The sequence below is a fragment of the Odontomachus brunneus genome, unplaced genomic scaffold, assembly GCF_010583005.1.
Source record: "Odontomachus brunneus isolate Ranch 3 - 2012 unplaced genomic scaffold, Obru_v1 Obru_scaffold_038, whole genome shotgun sequence".
Lineage (NCBI taxonomy): Eukaryota > Metazoa > Arthropoda > Insecta > Hymenoptera > Formicidae > Odontomachus > Odontomachus brunneus.
Window position 1 is genome coordinate 1,442,264 of NW_022639488.1, and position 17,516 is coordinate 1,459,779.

At 32.9% G+C, this 17,516-nt stretch overlaps 1 protein-coding gene across 1 annotated transcript in view; it reads right to left on the reverse strand.

Annotated features, from left to right (window-relative positions):
• LOC116844000 (suppressor of lurcher protein 1-like) overlaps nucleotides 1–17,516 on the reverse strand; it is a 246,524-nt gene that overhangs the window by 117,022 nt on the left and 111,986 nt on the right. The window contains exon 2 of the mRNA XM_032815035.1: nucleotides 3,060–3,126. Within this exon, the coding sequence (XP_032670926.1) occupies nucleotides 3,060–3,126 (67 nt within the window). The remainder of the gene's footprint in view (nucleotides 1–3,059; nucleotides 3,127–17,516) is intronic.

A 17,516-nucleotide genomic window follows, 5' to 3' on the forward strand; every position in this document is an offset into this window, starting at 1 on the left:
CATGTTCTTTCCGATGGAGCATAATTGCCATAAGCTTCGAAAAGCAATTTATGAGCTGCAGCTGCAGTTTTTTTCAAGTCAAAGTAATGAAGCAGCACATGTCGAAAAAACAACTTATCACGTTCCATATTTAATCAAAAGAAAAAATAGCACTGCTCGCTTAAATGAATCTCTTCGCACTGAATTTTATTGACAAATGTCTAACCTCTAAAATGCAGCCAGTTTCAGATGTCAAAATAAATTACACCTACAACTAACGTCATCTAACTGTGAGCCGCAGGAACTAAGTTTACCACCTAATATATATATATATATATATATATATATATATATATAATGTTATACATAAATGTGAATTATTATTTAGAAAAAATGGGACTTTCTAAATGTAGTTGCGAATAAATTGCGAACAAGCTACTGATTTTGTATAAACCTTCTCAAAAAGTTGTCCAACAGACTTTATTCATCTTATCATAATATTATTTAAAAACTATTGAAAAATTTTGTAAAAGCAAGGAATCACTTTTCTTCAAAAAAAGAAAGTAATGAATATTATATAAGAAAGTAATTAGTGAAATAATGAATATTATACAGGGTATTTGACTAAAGACACAAAACCACATGTGAAGGCAAAGCACGAACATCTTTGGCATTTTGCAAACAAATAAAATTTGTTATATGAAATTTGTATGAAATTTCGAGATATTAAAAAAAGAAGATTAGTGAACCAGAGCACATAATGTGGGACGAAGTCTGTTAGCGTCATATCTCATCGAAAATAAATGAAACACGATTGTTTCTTAACGTCACGCTGACGATATGTCGAAAAACAATTGTCTCTGCGCCGCTTGCGTCCTTATTTCGCCTTCAGCTGTCAATCGATATCCATCCATGTTAAAAGTCAATCGCGTTTCAACCATTTTCCACGAGATCTTCCGCTTACACAGTCCGTTCCAAAACATTACAGCGTTCTAGTCAAACTTTTCTCATTAATGTCTCAAAATTTTACGTGATTATTTGCAAAATACCAAGAGTTCTCGTTCAGATTGACGTGCTCTACTTTCACGTGATTTTGTATATCTTGTATATCTTTGACACCCTGTATAAAAAATGTAATTAATAAAAGTAGCTGCTAACAATAGCAGAAGTTGCTATGAAAATATCTGTAAATAATACAAAACGTTAGAAATAAAACTTTAATTATTTACGGCTTTAATTATCTTCTTTTATTCAAAAAGAATGATGTTATTCACCAAATATACAGAGTGTCTGATAATTCACAGAGGAGTCGCAGTGTACAGATTAATTTGATCAAACAAAAAGATTCTCTACCATTTTGCGAACAACCACTTAAAATTTTGAGTTATTAATCCAAGAAAATTCATGAATGACGCTCTATACGGTAGATGAGCTATGATTGCGACGCCTGCTGCTATTTACGCTTATTTATTAGATTAAACTGAATAAAAAGGTTCTCCACCATTTTCCAAATGATCACGTAGATGTTTACTTATTAATTAAAAAAGTTTGGTATACAATTATACGTATTAATGCAAACATTTTTTTTATTGTTCGCAAAATGATAAAGAAAATTTTTGTTCAGTTTGACCTAATCTACCTGCACACCACGACTTTTCTGAGTGAGTTACCAGACATTCTAAATACAAATATAAGCAGTGGCGTAGCCAGAGGGGGGTTGAAGGGGCAGCCCCCCAAAATTAATTTTTTGAGTTACGCTAAGTGTGAGAAAAATTTTTTCGAATGACCTTTTTTCGCTCGTCAAAAATAAAAAGTATAGCCCCCCCCCCCCCGAAATTTTTTCAGGCTACGCCACTGAATATAAGTACATAAGTTTATCGCATTTTCAACTAAACAAATTTTAATTGATCCGATTAAAGTCGATTAATAACTTCATAACCCTTTGTTAATCAATCACAGAATTTATAATGATTGAACTTTACCGTAAATACTGGATTAATCAAAATCCGTTTAGTTGAGAACGCTCTTAGAATATACCACGCAACCAACTGAAGCCAAAATTGCGTTATAATTGCGGTACTTTGTTATATCAATCCAGGTAGACTTCCATGATTATCACACAATTGATGATGGAAACTTTAGCATTATTTTAAATATATTTATGAGACCGATATACTGTATTAAATTAATTATTAAATTTACATTATACAATGATGTAAAGTCCGTGTTACATCGATGCAGCAAGAAATATACTCAAAGTTACCCTCAGAATTTTATATTACATTTTGCATCAAAATTTTATATTACATTTTGTATTATTTTGAACAAATCTTGATAAATTTTTCATAACTTTTTCATATTTCTATTTCATTATTTTATGTAATAAATACACGTGCCATATGAACCACGTATGAGGAATGCTAAAAAATTTACAATTACCCGAGAAGAAATTGAATCTAGTGACTGTCTAGTAATGACACAGAAAAGTTGGGTCTTACATCACTACTAGCTAGAAATGTAACGCTCACTTTTCCTAGTGGCTGTACCAGGAAAATTATCTAGTAGCTAGATACAAAAAAATAACTTGTAACTATAATTGGTATAAGTACTAGACAGTTCTGATATCTAATTTCTATTCAGGATTCACCAATGATTTTCTATCTCGTTACTGTGTAATCTTTTTCATCTAGTCACTATCTATGTAATTGATATAATTACTAGATAGTCCTGGCATTCAAAAGACTGAGTAGGAATATTTAGCCAGTCATGAGCTAGTGACTGAAAAGTTATCTAGTCATTCCTATCTAGCTACTAGTCTTGAAATCTGCTCTACTAGATACATTTTTGCTCGGGAACATATTGATTAGTAAAGTTACTATCAAATTCACGTACACTCATCTATAGTATAGTATCTCTGGGTATAGTGGCTTTCGAATAATAAAACCCAGCCCCTTTTCGCGCGTCCCGGAGTACACGAGATTTCCGCTTCCGGTAATACCGGTGGCGATATCGGATTCGCGCGGGGCATACGCGCGCGCGCCCGCTCCGTCGTTTTAATTTAATAACAAATCGATATTTACCTGGATTTACGGCGTGGCAGTGGTGAAGGAGCGACAGCCAACAGAGCAACAACACCGCTCTCTGCATCTGAAATCATAATTAACGCATGTGAGCGCGTATTGCTTCCGCAGGCCGCGCCATTACCGCAATGGCATTACTGACTGGGTGAAAGCTTCAAGAAGTCCGACATCAAAATTACATTTCCTTTCGATCCGCGGACCCTGATGAATTTCGATCCGTCCCGAATGAAAGCTTAATAGAAGTTCTAATTACGGCAAAGGGCGGCGAAGCGGGAGAGAGACGGAGAAACTAACTGTGGGAATATATCGCGAGCTACGAGAAACTCATGAGGAATCTCTTCGCGCGAAGAAACAGGAGAAGGCAGCGCACTACAACCGCGGCGGCGGCTAGCCCGAACGCTAAACGAGCGAGGCAATCCTCCACTGTCCGTTGTACCGATAACAAATGAGCTCTGGGGCGTGTGCATAAGGCGCTTCGCGTATCCGTACGCGCATCAGCATGCGCTTCGCGGCGAGGGAATTCGCACGCACGGACGCTCGGCGCAAAGACAGCCGGTGCACGAAGCATCGCGCGGGATTTTTGTGGAAACGCTAAATGCGCACGCCGTGGCGTAAAGAGGACGATGAATCGCGAGCGATCGAACGATTTGTTTGCTCGATTCCAATCGCGCGAACTCGAGCTGTTCCATGTCCCGACGTCTGAAAGTCGCAATTGCAACGAGTACTTAATTAGTGTTTCCTTCTACTCGATTTCATTAGATTTATTACATGCAAAAGCAAAATTGATATCAGTATCAAATCGACATGGCATTTATTGCATTTATAAGGCGCAAAGAACGAAAAAGAGACTAAATATTGCTATTAGGCTATATTCAAGATATGAAAATAAAATAAAGAAAATGAATGAATAAGGCTGGCATTCTCTCTACTGCCTAAATTAATGTTTCATGTTTAAGGAATTTTTCATGTACATAGGATGTTTAAAACTAAAGCGCTCAACATATATAAGGTGAAATTTTACTTTTCTAATTTTTTTTATTTTGCCAAAATAAGTTTATGGCTCTGAGATCACGTTAGGCAGTTACTATTGCTGCCAACATGCTAAAAAAAGCAGCCATATTGTGACTTTCACGTCATATCGGGACAAAATCAACATTAATACAGGATATAAATAATGATGAAATTGTAACTTCAGAGTCATAGTAGGCTGTAGAGGGTTAAAAAAGTACAATAATCATGTGCAGGATAAACACAAAAAATTTTTTTAAAATACAAAAAGACAACAACACTATCCACTGTACGCTATAGTCAGTTGTACGTAAATTTGGCAACAATATATTAGTTGATTTGTTAAGGTTACATCCCTCATGAGCCATTCATACACAGAAAGATATTATCACTTTTCTCATATAAATTCTTTTCAATTTTACTATGTGACTAATATAAGGGAAAAAATAGATTGTTTATATAGAATATTTTGCTAAAGAATACAGTAAATTTTGTTAGAATTTTACTATGTTTCGCTATAGAAATATACACTCAGAAAAAATAGAAATTTATTTGTCTTGGAAATTTATTTATGGTATATAAATTATTCACAATCTATTTACTATCTATTCACAGAGAAAAATAAATTTTATTTTATAGAGAAAATTTTATAGAGAAATCCCAGACAGCACAAAATATTCTAAGAATATTCTAACAAGATGATTTTCATATGTTCTGATAATATTCGGAAAGGATATTCTTATATGGTTTCAAGAATGTTCTGAATATTATTGGAATATTATTTGTTATGTTCTCAGAATATTCTGTTAAAACAGCACAGAATATTCGAAGAATATTCTAACAAGATAATTTCTACGCATCCAGAAAATATTCGGAGAGAATATTCTTATATCGTTTTAAGAACGTTGTGAATTATTAGAATATTATTTGCTAAATTCTCAGAATATTCTAAGAACATTTTAATAACTTCACATCACCTAACATTGTAAGGTTACAAGCTTACACATTTTAATGATCCTAGATACAACAGAAAATCATTTTGACGTAATGATATCATTTTGACATTAATGTTTTGAAATTGTCATAAAAATGGTATCGTTTGACGTCAAAATGACATCACTTTTATATCATTTGACGTCATTTTAATTTTTATATAATTTTTATATAACTTTGTGTTCTACCTGCCTTACTGAAAAAATCCAGCTTAGATCTCAATTGAGAACTCAGTTATAGAGTAATTACTCTGTCAAAATATTGTGAGAGAGAAAAAAGGAATATTCTCTCTCTTTTGTGAGCATGTTAAAGTTTGATTACTTATATAACATTGTATTAATATTAATCGCATTGTGATTGTTGTTACATCCTTTGAAACATTTACCGACAAATATGTTATTACATTTTTGAACGATATATTGTAAATATAATCAACCAAGATAATGTTACAGTGCATTGGCATCACCAGTTCCCGCACGATCGCTGACATTGAACAGTATAGTCATTTAAAGATGGTGCCGTCTGACACAGGATCGAATCCACGCGAATCTCACGAATAAATAAAACAACACAAAATATGAAATGCAAGATTTTTTGTTATTTAGATAAAATAATACTTTATTTTTCACTAAGTGAAATTATGTAATATTATTGAGATATTGCAATATTACTGTGATATTGTATAATATTATGTGCTATGTGAGTAATATATTGTGAAGGTGCTTAGAATATTCATAAAATATTCTTTAGAATATTCATAGAACGTTCATAGAACGTGATTTTTTGTCTACTTTAAATGTTCTCTTGGAAGTTATTAGTAACTTCGAAGTATCATGTGAGAATATTCTACGAATATTTAAATATCCCCGATATTATTCTCAGAATGTTCATAGAACGTACTTGTGCTGTCTGAGACGTTAAATTCCATAAATTCCATAAATTAATTTTTAAATATTTTTCTCAATGTAGTAAACTTTTTTAGTACATTTCGGTTCTTGAAATATAAATAATGCATATAAAATAAAAGGATAGTTAATTGCTGCAGGATATCGGTTATATGGAAATTTGAATATAACTTTTTATTAAACTTATTGCTTCATTAATGCAAGGAAAAATTTACGTTTTTATATAATATAAATTTAAAAATCAATTCACACACACATACACACACAATATATACACACGCAATACACACAATATATAATTGTCCCAAAATTTTAAATGTAGCTCAAATTATCGAGTTTCCATCTTTGATTGTCTCATTTCGTGACAATCATGAAAATCTATTTGGATATTAATGTTATAATAAGTCTATGCAAACATTACCGATATTTTAATTTAAATATTCGCAATATGCAATTCAGCCACAGAGCGAAAGGAATAAATGGATGAAGAAGTACGAATGTTAATAGAGTGATAAATGTGAATTATACAAAATTTGGCAACAATATATGAGAAGAATCGTTCAAATTTTTATGTAAAGATAATACATAAGTAATAGTTCTATGTAAAGAATAAGATAATAATAATTGACGACGAGCTGATAATTACATATAGTAGAGGTATTTTTGGTATAATATTCATAAATAAAATTAAATAATTTTCTTACTCTCTAAATCTCTCGCAATGAAATCTCACTCAAAACAATCGAGAAGTAGCAATATTTTCACTCGAAACGATAATGAAAATTATGCCACTGAAAATTGCAATAGTTAATGTTTTATGCGTAGAGTAAATTTTAAGTCAACATGAGCGAATGTTTCAATCGATTGGACTAACTATATTCCTGTAACGGTAAAATATATCAGATTCACAATTTCGTGTGAAAATATTCATTCGACGATTCAGAAAGGAGAATTCACTTTATGTGAATAAAAAATCATTGAAATTCGAATAAGTTGATGATCACTCTACTTCTTAAGTAAAATTTCATTTCAAAAAATTGAGAGAAAGTAGAAAAGAAGATATATCTGTTTGCAGCATACAATAAAATAAGACAACTCAAATAGAGAATATATTTACGATAAATTTTCAGCCATTTTTTCACACGGAAAGAAGCGGAAGAAATAGCACGTATTTGTATTTTATATCACGAAAAACTGTGTTTTTATTATTTTCTTCGACATGATTTGTCGGACGAGAATTTATCGGGAAGGAGCCTCGATGATTTTATTATTTTTTTTTCCGCGCATTGGATGTTACGATGTAAATACACGGTAGTGCACACACCGCGAGCGAAATTAATAAAACGGAAGGAAAAAATCGTACGCCCCGACACGGAAATTACAAATTCAAACTCGCACGTTGCAAAATACACAGTTGGTATCCACGATTTAAATATCATTATCCGCCTGAAAACCAGCGACGTAATATCTTTGTGTCGATATGCAAATGGAATGCGCCAAATGTTGCGCTTGTGGGATACATCACGCGCCGAGAAAGTGTCGCGTATCAAAGTCAAATACACAAATAACTTTCAAACTAACGCGTCCTACGATGCAATTAAAAGAAAACATACTGCACAAATACACATGTTCATATCAATATTAAATACGACTTCTCTGCAAACAGGAAGCTGTTATCGCGGCAAATAGCCATTGGATATTGACGAACGGCAATCAATCTCATTCTGCGGCAGATACGAAATAGTCGCATGTACACGGTAGGTCGCGTTGGACCGAAATGTCGCTCAGGTCAAAAGTGCATCGGCGATTGCGGATTGTCAGACAACTGCTGGATACGTCAGGCAAGGTAGAATCGTCGATTAAACCTTGAGAGTCGGTAAGCTGCCCTAGTCTGCCCGCGATTAATATTTCATTACATGCCGGCGTTATTTCAATATCTCACTTAGCGAGACGCTTGAAGAGGATATGCATTTGCTGTAGCTTTCTGTAAAATATTTTCTTATCTTAGAAGTTACGGGCTAACCTTTTGTCACAAGCGCATGCATGCGTCTGAAAAATATTATCGTGTGAACTGTGGACACATGTGTCGCATCTGACAAATTCCTTCACAGACACATGTGTCTGACAAATTTCTCCGGCTTATATTCTAAACACAATAGTCATCAATTGTTGTGATGGATTTATATTTGTTTACATATGTTGACAATAATAATTTAGTAAATTAGACTTCATTTGTTCCGGTTTATTGCTTTTTCATTTCGTATAATATTTTTTCACCGACTGATTTACGGCAGATAAAAGTATCTCTTTTCTCCTAAATTTGGAAAATTTGATTAGCTTTAAAGTGTCTCGCACTTACGTATTTATATTTTATATCACGAAAAACTGTGTTTTCATTGTTATTTTCCTCGACACGATTTATCGAACGAGAATTTATCGGGAAGAAGCCTCGATGATTTTATTATTTTTTTTTCCGCGCGTTGGACGTTACGATGTAAATACACGGTAGTGCACACAACGCGAGCGAAATTAATAAAACGGAAGGAAGAAATAAGGAGATTTTATACTCAAAAACTTTACCGACATAATATATTGACTTTTTTCTGCGAAATTCACGAACTGATTGCACAAAATTGCTTCTATACAATGTACAAATAAAAATGAATTAGAACATTGTTCAATATGTGACGAAAACGATAAAAATTGTTAAAATTGATATTTTCTGCTGTCAGTTAACGTAAATATTTGTCTGATGCAAAAGTTCTGCAGCTTTATATGTTTGCTCCGCTCAGAAAGTTTTCAAAGAACATTACAGTATCTCTTTCTCAGAAAGAAAAGCTTAAAAATCTATAAATAATTTTCTGAAAGATTTCTACATATGCGTGGTTATGCTAAATATGCTAAAACTAGTGAGCTCTATATATACTAGAGTGAGTTATCGAGAATTGGGAAGTACAAAAGCAAATCTAAAGGATAAATACATTTGGTTGATATGCTATTCTTGTCTGAGATTCGCTGATTAGTTGGTGCGACTTATAGCTAAAACCTTGACCTAAGTATGCACTCCACGTTGTATGCTTTGCTCTATATTCTAAACTCTTTTATCAGTGTAATATTATCAATGTATCTCTAAAAATAGCTTATAAACTTTCTGATTAGTTACAAGCTACTTTTAGAAGTACTTCTATCGATAAAAGAGAGCTCAAAATACGAGCGTATGTTTTTAGTTAGATAGTACTAAAGTAAAATGAGACATTCTTGTCACCAAAGGTATAAGTGTCCTTCTTCTCTGCTGTACGATAGATCGGTTTGATTTAACTTCAACTAGCGCTATTTTCTACATTCCATATAAAAGAAGAATTGCAATACGTACAACTAACAATAAGTCAAATAAACCGTAACTGATGGCCTCTCCAATATGTATAGAGTTTACCGAATAAAATAAAGCTACACACACGTTTATGTAAAACTAGAATTGTACAATGCACGATTTCATGCCTTCTGACATGCATGCTGATCGGCAGCTCAGTTCACTGCATAGATCTTCCAATACACGATAGCGCTTCATGCAGTGAACTGAATCGCCGATCAGCGATCATGCATGTAAGAAGGCATGAAATCATACATCGTGTGATTCTAGCTTTAGATCTATATACAAGAAATATAAGAGTAATATGATTTTGTTAGGACTTAACATGACATTTTGACAATTTTTACATTGTTTTTACATTGTTATGGACATTTTTAAAATTTCTCATCAACTTTAACTTCTTAAAGAGGTAACGTTTTGTAATTTATAATTTAATGAATTATAAATTAGCACTTAACGCCCGCACCACGGCTCTTTAGTCTCTTTCTAAATCATATTTTGTATATTGTTAGAGCTATTAATAAACCTCCTTGGGGTTCATAAGGTTGAATTCTAAAGAATTATCTCCTTAAAGAATTTATAATTGAGAAGATCGAAGCAGGTCTGCAAACCTTTCTAAATTTCGATGTTAGAACTTTTCAGATAACTAATTCTTGTGTGTGACTTATATCATAAAGGTGAGAGTTAATCTTCCTGTTAATCTTTATGTTAACATCCTATTCTTAAATCTTTCCTCAGTACGTCCTATTACATCTTGTTATATTTTAATATTAATAATATTTACTATTTTTATTGCATTTTAATATTTGTGTATATTAATGTACTTTATAATTTTAACCTTTATTTTTTTAACATGCACTTCAATATTTTAATATTTATGCCAAGAAAGATTCTGTGAACCGTATATTATTTTTCTGTAATAGCCGAGATATGTAAAATATCTGAGTAGGTATCCTAAAAAAATGTTTTACCATTTAAAATTATTTGGTAATGGTTTTGTGTTGTTTTATTTGGAAAAAATGTAAACATATTCTCGATAAAGAGAATAAAGTGATTTTTCTGCTTTATTTATGTTAATATACTTATTTTTCTAAACGTAATATTGATTAGTTATATTTTTAACACCTAAATATAAATTATGTACGCTAAATTATATATCATTTTAAAAGCAATTTAACTAACAAATTATACAATCGGATATGAGCTTTCAGGCAGTTAAATATAAGTTTATCTCTATTTCATCTGCCCATATGTTCCATTTCAATCGCTTCATTAATTAAAATTACTTTTAATATATATCATACAGGTGCAGAGAAAAGTTCGTTCTAATTAATAACATGTCACTTGGTTAACGACAAAGAGTATTAGCACGAAATTTCAGGATATTCAAAAATATACTCGGCAGCTGTTATATCAGATTTCTGTATTATTTTATTCAAATATTTTTCTGATTTTAATAAAACTTTAAAAAAAATATCTATATTTTACACAACTTTGCAATTCCTTTTTCACTGTTTTCCTTACTCTCTATAAATATTATAAAAATACAATATTTATTACGATACACAATACAATATTTAATACGATAAAGGGAATTTTGTAGCAAAAATTATTATAGAATTTTGTAACCGAGAAGTAAATCGACAGCGTGCAATAATCTATTTTCCTTTTATTTCATACATGCTGTTTATTGGGTTGTGTAATAAGCAATTTTGCATTATTCAGGTAAAATTAAACAATTGTATTTTTATGTCAGTATAATTTTATGAAATAATGTATGCACCATTTCCACTTATGATCATTCGTGGTTCTTTACATATATTGTTTCACAAAATTATAACGACATATAATCATTTCATTATACCTGAAAAATCCGAAACGACTTATATTATACAACCCAATACATCTTAGAAACTGAAATGTATTATAAAATTTGCTATATTCCTTAAGTAAGATAGACTGAAACATAACAAAATTTTAAAAAATCATATAAAAATAAATCATAATATATTCTCCGTGCAACAAAACTTATGGCTGACCGAATCTATTCCAGTCCCCCCTATTTATACACTAAAAGTAACAAAACATACTCACGCCATAATAGACGATTTTGAATAATATACTCCCTGTCCTTTTCTCTCCCTTCTAACTGCAAGCATATCAGCAAGGTCTAATAAAGCGTGCGCTAATAAACCTTGTCTAAGCGTCGTTTGCCGTGCTTCTGGAAATTAGTAGCACCCGGTAGATATGGGGGTAGGGCGATACCGAGACGTAATAACATGCACATGTGCGCGCCAATCCGATATTTGCTCTGATGATGCCGCAAAATCGTATTACCTGCTGCTTAGAAACCATCCGCGAGACGTAGATTATTGCAGTTGGCGTTATCGTACAGAGCAGAGAGAATAAAAAATGCACAAGTCGTTACGAAAATCCCGCTAGCGGCGCGTCGATGCGACACAATGGCGCATCGACGGCCTCATTCCATTTCGACGAGTGGAACCTTTTAAAAGCTTCCGGTCCAATCGCGCGCACAGTTCCTCTTTGTTCAAAACTTAACGAAGCCACCTCTCCAAAGACGTATGACCCGTCCAACGGATCGATCGGCGGACGCGCCGTCTTATAACTTTACTCATCAGCCGGCTGCGCATGTAGGGGGACAAAAACGCATATATCCCTTCCGAAGAAGCACGATCATCGACATAAGAATATGGACGGGGCATGAAATGATAGTAGAGGCGAGGGGAATGAACCAATTCGCGGTAAGAGGAAAGTTACGGTACTTCGATTATTCGATTCCATTCGCCACTTTTCAGCCCGCACGTACTTGCTTCGTTTGTGTGCATACGATAAAGATCTGTTTATAAAAACTACATCTCTTGTATTATTTCGTAATTTTTAGTCCATCCCGGTCAGAACGTCAAAGTCATATGTAAAATGTTAAGTGCAATAAGGATTTTACAATGAGTTATTATGTTGTGTGTGGATGTAGCAACAAAAGTAATTTCAAGAAGAAAAATTTTGAACAACCTTCAAAAGAAAAGAAGGGTGGAAAGTTTTCTTTTCACGTGTTAGTAGGGCAGACCGGGTTTAGATGGCCTCAGGAGTATGTTGCTCATGTACTTTTTTAGTATTTATTTTGAAAAGAACTGTGAGGGGGATATAAAATCTCGCGAAATGATCCTTTTAGAACATAGATGTTTTTTCCTGAGTTTTATTAAAGTCGGAATAATATTATGATTAAAAAGGAAAAACTGATAGTAGTAACAAACTAAATTTTGGAACCTCCAGAACTTTTTTTGTTAATATTCTCCATCATGAATGAATAAAGTTACGTGACGTGTTACTAAAAGCTAAAAGTTTCTTGCAAGTATATGATATACTGTCTCGTATAATAAAAGCAATTTTACTCATAAAATGATTGGAATTGAGCATATGGGCGGACGAGATAAAGTTGGCCCATAATTAAAGGCCCGTAGGAGGGCTGTGAAGACCTCTCGCGGAAATCCCGGAACTACTAATCAGAGTACATATTTTATATGTGGCTTACTTTACTCTGCGCTACTGGGTAATTATACCCGATATCAGAGCAAAATAGCCACGTTGCTGCATATATATTAGTATATTCATATATTATTTCTTACAAAACAAAAGATACAGTCGTGATGGATATTAACATATTATAGAATTACTTCTATAATGTACAGTTCATACATGCCGTCACAACTAATAGCTTGAGAAGTTATAACTTTGAAATTCTCTGAGACATAAGATAGCTGAAATATAAGATAGTACCGGTTCGTCCTATCTACAAGTTATATATGATAAAATATTAAAATATAACATTTTTATAGTTATACATTTTTCTTTCATTTTATATTTCAATTTTTTTTACTTAATATATTGTGATTATTATAGCTTCTTTAAACCGATTTGTAAAATGCGTGCTAAATAGCAACTTTCTATTAAACTAATACTTTAACGGCCGCTGTCACAGATACGTGACTGCGTTCTTTCACAGCAGAGAATTAAGTACTTTAAAAAGAAACATTTAGTAACGATATATGCACTTTTTTCTGAGATAAGTATGACCATTAAAGTATTAGTTTCGACAATACATTAAACAACGATATACCAAATACTGGTAGAATAAATAATACTGGTAGAGTATTCACACATTGAAGACTCATATTAATTTAATATATTATTGTTTAGATGCGAAATAAAGATAATATATTAAACGTCAACATAAAGAAGTTTATATTTACTAGAAGTTTAAACAAAAGTTTGTTGAATTTATGTTCCTAAAAAACAATGACATAAAAAGTAAATGACTTGAAGCATTAAATTTAAAAATTTGATATCCATGCAAGGCAGCAGCTGTCTGTTCAGTGCATTTAAAAAAAAATTATTACGTATTTAATAGAGAAATTAAAATATTGGAAAAATAAAGCAATCAAGAAAAATTTATTATATTGTGTGTGTGTACATATATATATATATATATATATATATATATATATATATATATAATAGCTCATTTTATTATTATATTTTTTAAACTTTATTAATTTTTATTATTTTATAATTCCGTTGCATATACAGATCGGCATAATAACCTTTATGAGTGATATAATTTGTTTACTGATATTTTTATAGATATTAACATAAAAATACCACGATGAGAAATTACTATTAGAGAAATTATTGCTTTGATGTATAATACATATGTTTCGTAGAATAATCAATAAATAAATCAATAATACGAAAGAATTAAATATCCTAATATCTTAATCGCACTGCATATTAAGGACATGTTAAGAAGATGAAGAAAAACTGTCGATAACATAGAAATGATTGTCACTAACACGATTATATTATCTTTTTCGTATTTCTCATACATATAGATCTTATATATCTTTTTCGTATTTTTCATACATATAGATCTTATATACATGTATGTTGCTTTGTTTTACCATGCTAGGAAACATAAGCACGCATATGTAGGAATCTTTCTGTAAACTTTTCGCATATTTTTGAGCTTCTCCAAATTCAGTTGTATAGGTACGGAAATGTTCCTTGAAATTTCTGTTAGTGGAGCAAATACACACGTGTGGTACGACAAGTTGCAGAACTTTTGTATCAAGTAAATGTTCATGCCAACTGACTCGAGATGTCAAGTTTAAAGTGTTTTATCGTTTCCATCACATATTGAGCAATGCTCCAGTTCATTATTGTACGTACTTTCAGTGTGTAAAAGCATTTGTAATTCTGTGCAATCAATACGACGTAAATTTTTGTAGAGAAAAGTCAATATTTTGTGGGTATAGTTTTCAAGTATTGTGCATCCCCTTCAGTCTGTTATTCCTATTTGTACACATAGAAAGTCAATAGCTTCACAATAAATTTCAAAAATATTTATTTAAAAAATGCTACTTCAGTTTGTTAGAAATATCACAGTTTCAGTGCGAACTGACAAAGTCGAACGTATCTGAAAAAGTTACAGCGGAAATACCCGAAGTATCGTAACTTATCCCTCACCATTAATTAGATTTTTCTACTCGTAGAATTCTCCGTTTAGATACTCTTATGCAAATGATCGTGTTAGAAGATATGCCTCTTTTTCTTCAGAAATCATCACGGGGAGATTTCAAATACCTAAAGCGGCTTTAAGATGGCTAATAAAAATTGTAGCGCCGTTATGTCCATGTAATCGATTTTCTAAATTAATATAAAATTACGTTCGGAATGAGATCTGCGCGCTGCCTGGATAGACTGAAAAAGAACGAGCAATGTCATAATTGGATTTCAAACTATAATTATTGGCTATTGCTTTTATAACGTAAAACATCTTTCCTTTTCCAAACACGTTCCTTTAGATGACGAAAACTCGCGCGAAGATGTCTCACCTTATAAAAATCTATAAAAATCAGTGCGTAATTTAGCATAAGGTATATATAATTTCAATTCGAATTCAGAACAAAACAGTTTCGCGATCTAGATTCAAACTCGTTCAGAGGCTCCAAATTAAAAATCATACATCTAAAAATCATAAATAATTATTTGAACAAATAAACATTTTCTCAATATAATTAAGTACTTAATCAAGTACGTAAATAGGTAATCAAATACAGTCAATCAAACAGATATTAATTGTAATCAGTCTCGTAAAACAAATTCCAACCAAGTAACAGAGTTTCCTTGTATAACTGTACTTTATAAATAAATTACTTTACAAAAAATTATTTATAAATTATTTTATAAATATGTATATTTATAATATATATATATATATATATATATATATATATATATATATATATTATTTTATATATATTTATTATTAGAACACGAAAAAAATATATATATACAATATATATATATATATATAAAATGTTCTCTTACTGGACAATAAGCATTTAGTTTACACCTCATTAGGAGGTGTAAACTAATGGTCGGTTAACTGAATGATTTTAAGATCAACTTTCTGTCCGTCAGTCTTAGACCTACAATCGAGATAATCGCAGAGTAAGAAATAAACGCTCTTTCCTTTATCACTTAAGAAAAGTCAGTAAGCAATTCCGCAAATTCTTTTCTTCTTCATGTATACAGAGTGTCCCAGACTCTCCTCCGCAATTTTTGAACTGTAGAGCCGATGCATGCTGTTGTGTGTTTGTACATTAAGTCAAATTGAATAAAGAAGTCGTTTATCATTTTGCAAATAACCACGTAAATTGTTAGTTATTAATGAAAGAAAATTGTTACCTGATTGTGCACGATAATGCATAAATCTCCTTTATTATAATAAATTAATATCTAAAAATCTGTGTAGTCATTTGTAAAATGGTAGAGGACTTTTTTATTCAGTTTGACCTAATGTATAAATATACAGACGATGCCAATGCAGATCATCTATTATATCGCGCATGATCACTCACCAATCTTCTTTAATTAATATCTCGATTATTATTGCGAATATCGCAAAACAGTACAGAATTTTTATGTTCACTTTAATCCGTCCTATGTCCCCACAATAATTGCGGTGAAAAGTCTAGGACACCTTGTATACACACATATATACAAACTTGTCTTTTCCAGAGTAAATTGGTTAAATCTATTGCTTTTAAAAAGAGCAATTTTAAACATATTACACAACCAACGTGCAGCGTGTACGTGCGCGCACATCAGAATGAATAAAACACACACCCCTGAATCTCTCTCTGTGGAACGCAAGAGTCTGATGGGACTAAAGAGGGTACTCCAAGAGGGCGGAAGGGAGAGGGGGGAAGGGACGAGTGACAACCTCGAATACGCAATAACTCACGCGCTCGACACGCTGACGTCGAGAAATAATTCCGGATTGTACTCGCGGTTTGCATCTTTCGCGGCTGTGCTGTATCGTGCGGAGCACCGTCAAGAAGAAACTGTTTTCGCTGTCGCATCGTCGTGGCCGACCTTGCCGTCGCGCGATTCGCCGCTGTGTATACGTGCAGGAGCGTCAAGATAGAGCCAGCTAGCTTCCCCGTCAAGAGACGGAGCTTCGTGTCGGACAAAGTGGAAAATGACGCGGCGCGTCAAACAAGTAGAAATATTGTATCTCGTTTCCCTTCGCGTTTCCCAGACGGCTGGTGGCCGCATGCCAATACGAATCGCACGCGCGCGTGTGCGCCCCTTCCCCGTAGTAGCGTTACAGAGAAAAGAAATTGGTCAATATTAAAAGTTGGCGTGGAGCGTCGGTTTGAAATAAAGATGGTCGTGCCTCTCTCACGTTCTGCAATTTCTTACTTGCTGCAGCTCGGTGGGCTCGATAAGTGTAAGCTTTCCGCGAAGCGAGTTGGGGTGTCGGAAATTTTTGCTGAATTGTCTAAGTGGAGCGAGGATATACGGATCACGGCAGACGTGGTGATTTCATTAGTAGTCTGTGTTCGGTAAATGCAACGGTAACATCTACCGGAGAACAGACATCTGCGAGGGAACTTGAAAATTTGGATTTCACTGGAACTTTACATACGTGTTAAGCAAACTGGCGGGCGATTATGCGAATTTTCAAAAAAATCAAACTTCACTACCATACACGCGCAGAAGTCATTAAAATCAAAAGTTATGAATTGCGAAAATTCCTTCCTTTCCCCCCTCCCTCCCTCTCTCTCTCTCTCTCTCTCTCTCTCTCTCTCTCTCTCT